Here is a 13,888-nt window from a genome sequence, read left to right as displayed (position 1 = left end):
GTGAGCTCCCCGCGCTTGTTGTTGGTGGTGTTGGGATGGATATAGGTCTAGGGAGGGTAGAACTGTAGCTGTTGCTCGGGGAATCGGGGGGCGCTGCAGAGCTGTTGTTTGGACTGCTGCTGAATTGCGGTCTACGTGACCGAAACTGCCTGTGCAGCTGGACTGCTGTTTACGAGACTGAAACCGTCTCGTAAACAGCTGCCAAGGCCAAACGAGCTCAATAACAAGAAACGCTTTGTGTGCGAGAGATCATGTAGCTTTGCTTAGCAAGAGTATATCAGGAGCGATTTTGTAGGGGGAAGGCAGAACGCGCGCCTTCTCCAGTGAATACATGGTGATTCACTGTATCAGCTACGATTCTGCAATAAAGCCTGCTTGAGCCAAACAATTGAACGTCTGTTGTCTCTCCTCCTAACACGAACATGCAAGGACAAATTCCGTCTTAACAGTGGTGAGGAAGGAGGAGTTGGGGAACCAACTTGTATTAGAACCATTACAAAGATTCAATACACTGTATTTGAAACACTGATTTGATTTTTTACCTGCAAATAATACTGACAACTGGGCTCAGGACTATTAACTGAATCCAATAAAAACACGATTCGAGGTCTGGATGTAAGTCACACAAAAGTCCAAACGCAGCAGTCAGTTGTGAACCCGCTGGTGTGCCAGTAAATTGGATAACTTAGTGAATCCCTTCCCACACTCGGAGCAGGTGAACGGTCTCTCTCCGGTGTGAATTCGCTGGTGTACGGTGAGGTCAGATGATCGTGTGAAGCCAGTCCCGCAGTGGGAGCACCTGAACGGTCTCTCGTCGGTGTGAACCCGCTGATGGCGCATCAGTTCACTGGAACTTTTAAAGCACTTCCCGCAGTCCAGGCAGTTGAAAGGCCGCTCTCCGGTGTGAACTCGCTGGTGCGTCAGGAGGTTGGAGGACCGAGTGAATCCTTTCCCACACTCGGAGCAGGTGAACGGCCTCTCCCCGGTGTGAATGCGCTGGTGCTTCAGCAGGTGGGTGGATTGAGTGAAGCCTTTCCCACACACGGAGCAGGTGAAGGGCCTCTCTCCGGTGTGAATGCGCTCATGCACGATGAGTTGGGACGATCGCTTGAAGCCAGTCCCGCAGTGAGAGCACCGGAACGGTCTCTCGTCGGTGTGAACAAGCTGATGGGACATCAGTTCCCCGGAGCTTTTATGGCACTTCCCGCAGTCTGGACATTTAAAGGGTCTCTTGTCGGTGTGAACTCGCCGGTGCGTCAGCAGGGTGGATAACCGAGCGAATTCCTTCCCGCAATCGGAGCAGGTGAACGGCCGCTCCCCAGTGTGACTGCGCCGATGGATTTCCAGTTGGCCGGGATATTGAAATCCTTTCCCACAGTCCCCACACTTCCACGGTTTCTCCCCATCCTGACTGCATTTATGTTTTGAGAGACCAGACACCCGGCTGAAGCCTCGTCCACAAACAGAACAGGTGTACGGCTTCTCCCCAATGTGAACGGTGTTGCTTCCTTCCATGGTCAAAGTCTAGCGGTCCTCACGTTGCGATAATGTGGCCGATTCTGCACAAACTTGGGGGCGATGTTCAGTTTGAGTATCCCATCAGCAAATCTTCCCTTTCTGAAATCCTGTTAAACTGATTGAAATATGGAAAAGAAAACAGGTGAGAACGAACTCAGAAAGGCAGTGTTCGAAATTGAGCTGCATAAATCTGGTCATTGTGGGACTGTCCTAGGCAGAAATGACTGTGAGAAGGCTCCTGGATTGACTTTTAAAATAAAACCCAAAGAGGTTCTTCAGCAAGGGATGTTTGCCACATGATCTAGGCTATTATGTGGATACCATTTCCTGCTCTTGCTCTGAACTAGAAATTTTCATTAGCATTGGTTCAATTTTCCATTCTTTACCTCCAACCTCAAGTTGGGACTGGAATCTTACATGATCAACTGAAAACTAAAAGTCCTTTCATTTGATCATCATCTAAGCATTGATCCTGGGATTGTATTCATTGGAGTTTAGAAGATTAAGGGGAGACTTAATAGAAACTTACAAGATAATACATGGCTTGGAAAGGGTGAACGCTAGGAAATTTTTTTCATCAGATGAGGAGACTAGGACCCGTGGACACAGCCTTAAAATTAGAGGGGGTCAATTCAGAACAGAAATGCGGAGACATTTCTTCAGCCAGAGAGTGGTGGGGCCTGTGGAATTCATTGCCGCAGAGTGCAGTGGAGGCCGGGACGCTAAATGTCTTCAAGGCAGAGATTGATAGATTCTTGATATCACGAGGAATCAAGGGCTACGGGGAGAATGCGGGTAAGTGGAGTTAAAATGCCATCAGCCATGATTGAATGGCGGAGTGGACTCGATGGGCCGAATGGCCTTACTTCCACTCCTATGTCTTATGGTCTTATATATAACTCCATCTTTATGGTGAGTTCGGGGCGGTGGTGGTGAAACACAAACATAGAGAGATAACAACACAGACTAAGAGACACAGGCTTTATTTGGTCTATAACTCCGGACCTGGGCTCCATTCAATACAATTCAAATCGGAACACTCACAGGATATAGAGTCCTAGAGATGTACAGCATGGAAACAGACCCTTCGGTCCAACCCCGTTCATGCTGACCAGATATTCCCAACCCAATCTAGTCCCACCCGGCCCATATCCCTCCAAACCCTTCCTATTCATATACCCATCCAGATGCCTCTTAAATGTTGCACTCTGCCACCTAGAAGAATCAGAGTAGCAGGTGTAAGTGAACACCATCCCCTCCAAGTCACACTGTTTGGTCACACGAAGACCCAGGGCAGAAACTCAGGAAATCTGAGTAGACGTCATCCGCAAACATAGAGACTGGTGACCACAGCGGAGGGCAATACGCAGCAGGGAACATGTGTGGTGAACCCTAGGCCAGGAGGAGAGAGTGTACACAAAAAGGCAGGACAACTCCGACCTGGCATATCCCCGTCTACATCAATGGTGCAGAGGTGGAGATGGCAGACAGCGTCAGGTTCCTGATGCTACAGTCAAGAAACCACAACAATGTCTCTTCTTCCTCAGGAGTGGCATGGTGGTTCACACTGCAGCCTCACAGCGCCAGGGACCCGGGTTCAATTCCAGCCTCGGGGTGACTGTCTGTGTGGAGTTTGCACATTCTCCCTCTGTCTACCTGGGTTTCCTCTGGATGCTCCAGTTTCCTCCCACAATCCAAAGGTGTGCAGGTTAGGGTGGATTGGATATGCTAAATTGCCCCATAGTGTTCAGGGATGTGTAGGTTAGGTGCATTAGTCAGGGATAAATGTAGAGTAATGGGGAATGGGTTTGGGAGGGATCAATGTGGACTTGTTGGGCCAAAGTGCTTGTTTCCAAACTGTAGAGATTCTAAGAGGTTAAGGTAATTTGGCATGTCCATAAAGACTCTCACCAATCTTTAAGAGATGCACCATAAAAAGCGTTCTATCCTGATCCATCACGGCTTTGTATGGCAACTGCTCTGCCCAGGACCGTAGGAAATTGCAGAGAGTTGTGAACTCAACCCGGTCCTTCATGCAAGCTTCAGTCAGTCCTTCACTGACTCCATCCAAATGTCTCGCTGCCCGAGGAAGGCAGCCAAGATCACAAGATAATCTCTTCTCACTTCTTCCACTGGGCAGAAGATACAACTCGGGAGTCAGATGTAAAACTTGCTATTTGTCTGGCCAAGTGCAGCTCTCAAGAAGCCTGACAGTATCCAGGACAGGGAAGCCCACTTAATGGTCACATCTACAAGCACTCACAATTACAACATTTAGAAGGCATCTGAATGGTATATGAATAGGAAGGGTTTAGGGAGATAATGAGTCAAATGCTGGCAAATAGGACAAGGTTAATTAAGAATATCTGGTCAGCATAGATGAGTTGGACCAAAGGGTTGATTTCTGTGCTGTAAGACACTGACTCCACCACCAACAGTCAGCAATAGTGTGTACCATCTACAAGATGCAGTGCACATATTCATCAAAGATCCTGAAGCAGCACCTTTCAAATTGACAACGTCTATCATCAAGGTCAAGGGAACATCACCCCTCAAATGTTTCCCTCCAAGCCACTCACCATCCTGACTTGGAAATGTATAACCAACCCTTCAACATCCTGGAATTCCCTCCCTAATGGCACCTACATCAAAGAAATTATAGTAGTTCAAGTGCAAAGTACACCACTTTCTCAAGGGTAACTAGGGATGGGCAATAAATGTTTGCCTAGCCATTAATGCCGATATCCCATGAATGATTAATATAAGCAAACCGACCAACAGTCAGTCCAGGATAGATATTCAGGCGAAACAAATGTTGGTATGTGCTGTGTGTGCATGTGAATCATCCACGAACAAAGTTTACAAAACCCATCACAGAAGCCAGGAGGAATACACTCCCTCCTCATGCACGTTCCCCACTGTGCATTGCCCCTCGTTGTGGAAAGCAGTCCTTCGATTCGAGGACAACGTCTACCCATGGTCGTGAGCAACCTGCCCTCTAAGACGGGCACCGAGGATCCATGCACAGCGATGGGCGCCAGTAAGTAAGAGGGAAACACAGACAGAAAGTTCAGCAGGTCTGGCAACGTCTGTGCAGAGACGTCAGAGTTAACCTTTCAGGTTGAGTGGACCTTCCTCAGAACGTTTGGTTCTGACTTACAGCATCTGCACTGCTTTCGGCTCTCATTTAGTAAATTAAGAGGGAACGCTGGTCAGCCATGTGACTGAGCAAATGTTTCAACACAAGGGATGTCCCATGAGATAGTGGGATCTGGAAGAGCAGGATTTGCTTCCTTTCCTTTCCACTCTGCCTCCTCAACAAGACATTGGGGGTACAGGGCTAATGCAGCTGAATGGACAAGTTGTTTCCATTCTTAACAATGGGAAGCAAGCTCCGCCCACTCATTCCAAATATTGCCCCCGATAAAGATGGCGGAGGCGCATGCGCCCTTGCGTGCGCTGCCCCCCAGCACACAATGGCGGACGTTCCCCGGGGCCTCACTCGGAGTGAAAGCCTCTGGCTCATCCTCACTCCGTGCCAATCGGGCACCCGTGTGCATTAAATTGGATTCGCGGCGTGAACGAGATGCTTGCGAACCCAGCCCCCACCATCCCTCCGTCCACCGCTCCGTCAGGCCCGCCTCCTGCTCACCGTTTTCGGGACGGAGGACAAGACCCATCCGTCAACCGCCATTAACGGCTCCGCGCGTGCGCTGTACGCCATCCGGTACCGCGCCTGCGCACTGCTCCCCTAATCGTGGCTCGGGTACCTCCATTGTGGGGAATGGTGGGCTGCAGAGTGGCAAAGGGACCCACTGCCCACAGACAGCAACAATGACAACGTTGTGCATTTTTATAACACCTTGAACATAATAGAAACTTGCTGCGATGTTTCACAGGGGCGTTTGCTTTCTCCACATCAAGACAGTTTCTGCTTGTGTCTCCAATTTGGTCTTGATGTGGAGGTGCAGGTGTTGGACTAAGGTGGACAAAGTTAAAAAATCACATAACTAGCTAGGGCTTGCAAATGAACCTGTTGGAATATGACCTGGTGTTGTGTGATTTTTTAAAAAATTTGGTCTTGAACAGACTGCTTTAGTTTGCACACAATTAAAAAAAAGCATATATTTTACAAACAGAGCTCTCTGTCTATTCAATGATTCATCATATCATATGACATCCCTACTGTTATAAGTGAATTCTGTCTCGGTATTCTAAATCTCCGGAGAATAGTCCCTGACACTCGGCTAACTACTCTACACTAGGGCTATGGTTCAGATCAACCGAGTTCTGCCTCCACACTCTGCCGACCGCAGACTGTCCTTTAACCCTTGACTTCCCCATGGTAGGCTAATGCTAAAACTTCGGAGGTATGGCATTGAGGATACATTAGAGGTTTGGATTAGGAATTGGCTGGCTGGAAGGAGACAGAGGGTAGTAGTTGATGGATTATGTTCATCTTGGAGTGCAGTTACTAGCGGTGTACCACAAGGATCTGTTTTGGGACCATTGCTTTTTGTTATCTTTATAAATGATCTAGAGGAAGGACTTGAAAGCTGGGTAAGCAAGTTTGCGGATGACACAAAAGTCGGTGGAGTTGTGGATAGTGAGGAAGGAAGTGGTAGGTTACAGCGGGATATAGATAAGTTGCAGAGCTGGGCGGAAATGTGGCAAATGGAATTCAATGTAGCTAAGTGCGAAGTCGTTCACTTTGGTAGGAATAACAAGATGATGGATTACTGGGCTAATGGTAGGCTACTTGGTAGTGTGGATGAGCAGAGGGATCTTGGTGTCTATGTACACAGATCTCTGAAAGTTGCCACCCAGGTAAATAGTGCTGTGAGGAAGGCATATGGTGTACTGGGCTTTATTGGCAGAGGAATTGAGTTCCGGAGTCCTGAGGTCATGTTGCAGTTGTATAAGACTCTGGTGAGGCCTCATCTGGAGTATTGTGTGCAGTTTTGGTCGCCATACTATAGGAAGGATGTGGAAGCTTTAGAACGAGTGCAGAGGAGGTTTACCAGGATGTTGCCTGGAATGGTAGGAAAATCTTATGAGGAAAGGCTGAGGCACTTGGGGCTGTTCTCATTGGAGAAGAGAAGGTTTAGGGGAGATCTGATAGAAGTGTATAAGATGATTAGGGGTTTAGATAGGGTAGATACTAAGAACCTTTTACCGCTAATGGAGTCAGGTGTTACTAGGGGACATAGCTTTAAATTAAGGGGTGGTAGGTATAGGACAGATGTTAGGGGTAGATTCTTCACACAGCGGGTTGTGAGTTCATGGAATGCCCTGCCCGTATCAGTGGTGAACTCTCCTTCTTTATGGTCATTTAAGCGGGCATTGGATAGGCATTTGGAAGTTATTGGGCTAGTATAGGTTAGGTAGGATTCGGTCGGCGCAACATCGAGGGCCGAAGGGCCTGTACTGCGCTGTATCATTCTATGTCTATGTTTACTTCAAGGGAGACTGTCCACAAAGTCCCGTCCTAGGAGGCGAACTCCAAGCTGACAGCACCAGCCCTCATCCCCTCCGGCTACCGCTTTTCCCGTGGCAAATCGAAATGCTGCGAGACACACAAATGAGCAACGGATGTTTATTTCAAACTTGCAAGTTTGGGCGGCTTCCAAAAAAAAGCTTCGGAAAATCGCGACGGAAGATTTTACAGCACTGATATTTATACATTTTTTTTACATGTAAAAACATTAATGACAATTCCATTGGTCAAAACCTTTCACACTTCTCCCTGCCAACGCTTTGATTATCTGTATGTTTCTAATATTCTGAGAGCTACTATTGTATCATGGCCACCTGTTTCTTAAACATTACATTATTTTTCTCTATACCAGGCCTTGGTTATCTGTATGTTTTTAATATTTTAAGAGCTTCTATTGTATTATTGCCAAGGTTACCTAGCTTCATAGCAGCCTAGTTTTAATTAACAGCTTACGTCAGTTTCATTCAAGGTTACAAACCGCCATGTTTTTGACATAACAGTTTCTCCCTGTTTCCAGGCTAACTTACATTCAGTCTCACAGTTCGCCCTTACTTATTAACCCTTAGTTAAACTGCAGAAATTACATCACCCATATCAATCCCCCCTGTCTTTTTATATGGTCTGTAATTTCTGCAGCATAATCATGGCCTCTCTATCCCAATCAGCCTCAGGATCGTCCGCAACAGTCTGGAGGTGAATGCCCACCACTGTACGCGGGTCGCCCTTCATCAGGGCCGTCTCAATAAGGCGGGTGATTAAACCCCACACACAGGGAATTATTCAACAGGCCAGAACGACTAAGACCCCTGTTACCACCAGGAACGAAACTATAACTGAGACCATCACCCCTTTCCATTTCCCGAACCACAGCTCCAGCCAGTCCAATCAGTATTTACACCCGAATTTTCTGCTATCCAAGGCTAACCTATTCTCCCACTCCATCCGACTGGTGGCGTCCAGTTGCTCCGCCAGCCCCTTGACTGCGTCTCTGGTAAAGTTAATAAACCGCCCATGGCTCTTATGTGTTTCCTGTTCCCCTACTATGTCTTCCTTCTCAAATGCCAGGGTAAATGGAATTGCCAATTGTAGAATTGCACATATCCCGTCCCAATCTGGGGGCAGGGTGGGTCTCAACAGTTTCCCTCCACAGTACCACCACAGATCCGCTCGGGGAACCTGTAGTGCTGAATAGTTCCCTCCTTCCTTTGTTGCGGTGACATTGTTAATCTCTGTACACAATGTCAGCTCCCCCAAATCCTGAAAATGTGGGGGGGAGCACGTACCTCTTTCGCCTTCAAAGGAGGGAATATCCGAGATAGGGAGGTACAATTCCCATCACTCCATGCAGTCTCTTCCTGATACAGGGCTATCATACATTCCATGCCCTGCATGTCCTGCTCCCACCCGAGCGGAAAGGGGGCCACTTGGGCCAACGGCCTGCCGGAGGCACATGCATAGCGATTGCTTCTGTTCAGACTTTACCCATTCTACCCAGGCATTTGTATCCCCATATTCCGTTTCTATTGCGAAAGTCCATCTCAAGTCCTTTACCTCTGTAACTTTCCAGTGGGTTCCCAAGTTCTTTCTGCCCTACATCAACTCGAAAACAGCAGCCAACAAATTGTCCATGTTTTTGTTTATCTTCACCTCACCCCAAACTGGTCCGATGAGGTCTCCTTGATTATCAGGTATATTGGGTGACACTGTCTATCGGGACAACTGCGAGCTGGACGGAAGGGGGACCTGTGTATCGGGACAAGACCTTCATACCCATTTCCAGTCCCAAACATGTCAATAAAATGTATCTTTGTACCGAGGTATAGTCTCTGTAAATCTACAGACAAACAACCAACTAAGTTGCATGCATCAGCTTCTATCACTTGTGGATTTTTAGACTCAGGAACAACCAATGATACATCCACATAAGAAAAAGACATTTGCCCAAATCCCAGTCTAGCACCATAACTCTGAAACATCATAATGGAGCACAAAACAATTTAACATACAATTCTACAGAAATAATCCCCGCGCTCGCGTCGCCACTGTATAATCAGTTACTCAAAGTCTGTTCAGTCTGAGTTTCAGTGGGTCACGTGTTGATTCGGCTGTCCAGACTCCTTTCTTAACTGGAGAGGGTACTGGCCCTTTGCCAGCCTTTCTCCGCCATTCAGTGGTGAGGAGTACTAGGAACGGGCCGTCCCACACAAGTTCGAGAGTTTGCTGTTGCCAATGTTTGATCAAAACCCCTTCACCGGGTTCAATAGTGTGCACAGCGAAATCCAGAGGTGGTGTCTGAGTCAGGAGTCCCTGGTGGAGTAAACGAGAAACAGCGAAGCCCAGGGTCTCAACATATTTACATATACACATATCTCGTGACTCAAGCTCTAGGTGATAAACACTCAAACATTCATGCACTAACGAACAGATGACTTTCAGCCAGAAACACAACAAAATGTAATAGCTTCCATTCTCTCTCTGTAGGTCCTCTCACACAGCTGATCGCTCTCTCTCTCTCATACAGTGTTGGTCTCTCTGTCTATGTCTGCCTGTCACTGTCTCCTGTGTCTGCGCGTCGGAGCTCATAGCGACCTCCTCTCGACCACCAGGTCTTCAAGTGCTAACTCTTTTCCCCAACTATCTCCACTCCCAGTCTCCAGTACTGCTGCCTGGGCAGTCCCCATGTGGCAGATCTTCCCCCCCTTTTTCCCCGGAGGTCACTGCTCTACATATGGAACTGTTCAGGGTCGGTTGTCAGTAACATTTTTAATTATGTTTCCCATCCTTTCATCTTGCATCTTTAAAACTCCACTTAAGTTTTGTACTTTTATAATAATGTGTATAAATCCACTAACAATATGCCTTGAACAGTAATTTTACATCAAGAGTAGGCTTTATAAAAGAATATTAAGCTGCTCACTAAATCCATAAGCATCACTTCCCAATAAAAATAAATGTAGCAGTGCAAAGATACCAAAGTTTGTCAAACAGTAAATGGTATTGACTGCACAAAAATATATCCAATTTTCAATAATAGATTCAAAATAATGGTATCTCGAAAAAAAAATTCAAAAGATGTTGATCCAAAATGTGACATTCACCAAGAGTAGAAAATCTTGATGGTGTTGCAAAGCATAGCTATTAGAAGCCCTAACTTTCATAACTTTTTACGGGACTGAGTTCACTTGAAGTACAGATTGACAAAGTGAGAGTATTCACTTTCATCATAGTTTCATTTAACTGAAAAGGGCAGAAAATTTTGTTACTTTGCAGTGTCATTTTCATTTTGTCTTTTCTCTCTTGTGCCTTTAGTACTGAAGTAGCCTATGATTATGAAATTTTTAAATTATGTGGCATGATTTAATTACTGTTTTAATAAGAGCATTTTCTAGCCCCCACGAACAATCTCAGCGCAATACAGTCTACTTACTGTTTCAACGTCCTGAAACTCACTCTCAAGTTACCCATATTAATTCGCATCTGCCTCAGAGTTTCTGTTCCCCTCTGCCTTATTGGCAGCCTATATACCTCATTTTCCTGAAGGTGAATACCACCCCTTATGTGAATTTGGAATTGTTCTAACTTATTACTACCTCGTCCTTAATCTCATGAATGGTCCTCCTTTTCCTCCTTAAGTTCTAATAAAATCATATCATGAAAGAAAATAACGTTAAGCATTCATAAAATTACAATCAAAAATAGCACATTGAATCAAATGACAAACAAGTTTTAAACATAAAACCATTAACAAACAGATGAATGCAAGCCAGAGCACAAAGTGTTAAACTGCTTGTTAGCTGAGAAGCCTTCTGCTAGATTCTCTCTCACAGCTTGCAGCAGTAGCTTCCTCTCTCTCTTTTTGAGATATGACACATAGTTTCCAACTTCCACAGCTCCACACAGATTTTCGCAGAGAATTTCACACAAAAAGATTCATACACAAACACAAATTCTCACATCCACAGAGACTACTTTTTTTTTTACAATCAGATTTACACACACAAAGACACACACAGATCTTCACCAACACAGAGATCCTCTCTCTCTCTCCGTAAACACCCACATACCCAGTTATACTAGCAGCTTCCGTTCGTGCTTCCTAATCGGGCCGGCCCATCTCATTCAAACATACATAAATATTCAGATTTAGATATCCACCTTATCTATCCGACTCCTTTCCCTATTCACATTCCATCCCGTAGATGCCCTCTCTCTCTCTCTCCGTAACTCCGGGCATTCTCGTTTGAAATGACCTAGTTTCCCACAGTGATAACATCCTGCGGGTTTCGGCCTCCATTGTCCATAGCCCTTACCCTGGACATTCCACTTCTCTTCACCACCCTTCTGCCAACTTCCTCTATCCCTTCCGCGACATCCTTGTGTCCTTCATTCATCCTCCCAGGGGACTCACAGTCCTTCCTTCTATCATTATCTTAGCCTTCCGTTTCTCCGCCACTATGTCTCTCTATACAAATACCTTCTGAACCTCCTGTAACAACTCCGACTCATTTCTACCGCTCCCGTCCTCTATCTTCTGTAACTTCTTCTGGATATCAGGCCATGCCTTTGTCACGAAGTGAACCTTTACCATCCGTCATCCTATTTCCCCATCTGGGTCTATACTCGAACATTTCCTAACCGACTCCCTTAATCTGTGTAAGAACGCACAGGGAGACTCGTCCTTTCCCTGCCTCAGGTCGAAAACCTTGGCTAAATTTTGCTGTTTGGGGATGCAAGTTTGTATCCCTTGGATTATCAAATTTCGCAAGTCTGACATATTATCCCTTCTATATTGTGGTGGTCCCAGTTAGGGTTCTGAAGGGGATATTTGTCCTCACCCCTAACCATCCCCCTCTCATGCCAAATTGTCAGGCAAGCTCAATACCGGCACTGCTACTAGTTTGTTTTTAAAATCTCAATTAACACTTTCCCTATCCAGTATCCCCATATAAGTCTCCTTTCTCCCCCAGTAAATAATATATTCAAAAATAGACATTAACTCAGCCCACATATACAGACCGGGCCTCAAAAATAAATTAATTTGTTCTGACAATCCTATCGGATTCTCAACCAGGACCGTCATTTCCATTTAAATTTTCCAACCTCCCCACTGGTGAGGGGGTCATACACAAACACAATCTCCTTGTCCCCTATCGGCACTTTAGTCGTTATGTTCTTCCTTTTTTTTAAGAAATATTGCAATGTTCCTAGCTTCTCATATCCTCAAACACCAATTTATTAATTCATGCTTGACTAACTTTAAAGCCTGTTCCTAACTTGTAAACATATTTATATATTTATGTCTATTTATTCAGTATTTAATATTTAAAATGTAAAATGCATACAGTTCCCAATTTTGAAATCCACTGTAATCACCCAGATTTAGTACCCTAACTTAGATCCAAAATTAGTTTTCTTATGTACTCCTGAACAATCATTTCTCAATTACAATACTTTAGGTCGTAAAATAATCAGAGCTGTCTTACAATAATTTGTCAATTCAAGTTAAAAGAAATTCTAATGGCCGAATCCAAGGTCTCAGATAATAACCATGGAAGTTATCGTCTTTTTTTTCCGACAGCCTACTGTTGTACTGAAAATTCAACTGTACTTCACATATTGAAAAAAATACATGTTAAGTTTACATAAAAATCACATTTAAAACAATCCTGGAACTCAAGCTCCAGTGAATAAAACTTCCTCATTCAATCACCAATAAACAAATGTGCATTCAAATCAAATCACAAAGGGTTAAATGTTTTGCTTGCTGTTCTCGCACACTCTCTCTCTCTCTCTCTGCCGGTCATACTGCAAGCTGCTGGTAAAAATAAACTTCAGTTGTCCCCCTTATACGGCTTTTATGTAAGGATAATAGAGACCATCCAGAAACGGGGTTCAACACTATCAGTTTGTAACTAATCTCTTCCGCCCTCCACAATCTCTGTAGAATCTATCGGGGGGAGTTTTCGGGGTTTCGTCTTCCCGTTCCTTTTTCAACCCGGAACATTGGCCACCCATGGTTGGTCTTCAGGCTAACCTGTTTGCTATACTCCGGTTACTCAGTCAACCCTTTTATCCCGGTTACCAAGTTAACCCTTAATTTCCCGGTTACCTGTCACAACCACAGAGTCGACAAGGCAGTGTACACTTCTCAATTCCGCAAAAACCCCAAATACCAGAGAAGGTTCTTACCTTGATCCGTGCACGGAGTTGTCAGACTCAAGATAACACTTCAACCTGTTACCTTATCAAAACTTCAACCTTTTACTTTATTATAAGCGCTTCCTATTCACATCGTTTGCTCAAATATCTGTGTGTGTCACAGTGTCCCGGAATCATTCAGAGCCTCCCGTGGGAGTTCTTTTTAGTATCCCGGACGAGCCCCCAAATTTGTTATAAGTGAATTCTGTCTAGGTATTCTAAATCTCCGAAGAATAGTCCCTGACACTCGGCTAACTACTCTACACTAGGGCTATGGTTCAGATCAACCGAGTTCTGCCTCCACACTCTGCCGACCGCGGACTGTCCTTTAACCCTTGACTTCAAGGGAGACTGTCCACAAGGTCCCATCCTAGGAGGCGAACTCCAAGCTGACAGCACCAGCTCTCATCCCCTCCGGCTACCGCTTTTCCCGTGGCAAATCGAAATGCTGCGAGACACACAAATGAGCAATGGATGTTTATTTCAAACTTGCAAGTTTGGGCGGCTTCCAAAAAAAAGCTTCGGAAAATCGCGACGGAAGATTTTACAGCACTGATATTTATACATTATTTTTACATGTAAAAACATTAATGACAATTCCATTGGTTAAAACATTTCACGCTTTTCTCTGCCAATTCTTTGATTTATATTGTTTTTAACAATTCCATTGGTCAA

The 13,888-nt window shown here is 45.2% G+C and overlaps 1 protein-coding gene and 1 pseudogene across 1 annotated transcript in view; both read right to left on the bottom strand.

The window, feature by feature from the left end:
• Window positions 1–5,233, bottom strand: part of LOC132828704 (gastrula zinc finger protein XlCGF26.1-like) — a 30,978-nt gene extending 25,745 nt beyond the window's left edge. Inside the window, exons 1-2 of the mRNA XM_060845789.1 lie at window positions 5,171–5,233; window positions 686–1,633 (exon numbers count right to left, since the gene is read on the bottom strand). Of these exons, the coding sequence (XP_060701772.1) occupies window positions 686–1,515 (830 nt within the window). The 5' untranslated portion in view covers window positions 1,516–1,633; window positions 5,171–5,233. The remainder of the gene's footprint in view (window positions 1–685; window positions 1,634–5,170) is intronic.
• Window positions 5,234–7,122: 1,889 nt separating this feature from the next.
• The window catches only part of LOC132828628 (zinc finger protein 850-like), a 43,553-nt pseudogene continuing 36,787 nt past the window's right edge, over window positions 7,123–13,888 (bottom strand).

Source organism: Hemiscyllium ocellatum, chromosome 27, assembly GCF_020745735.1.
Source record: "Hemiscyllium ocellatum isolate sHemOce1 chromosome 27, sHemOce1.pat.X.cur, whole genome shotgun sequence".
In the NCBI taxonomy this organism is placed as follows: Eukaryota; Metazoa; Chordata; class Chondrichthyes; order Orectolobiformes; family Hemiscylliidae; genus Hemiscyllium; species Hemiscyllium ocellatum.
Note: the sequence above shows the minus strand (reverse complement) of the source record. Positions and strands in the feature narration are given on the sequence as shown.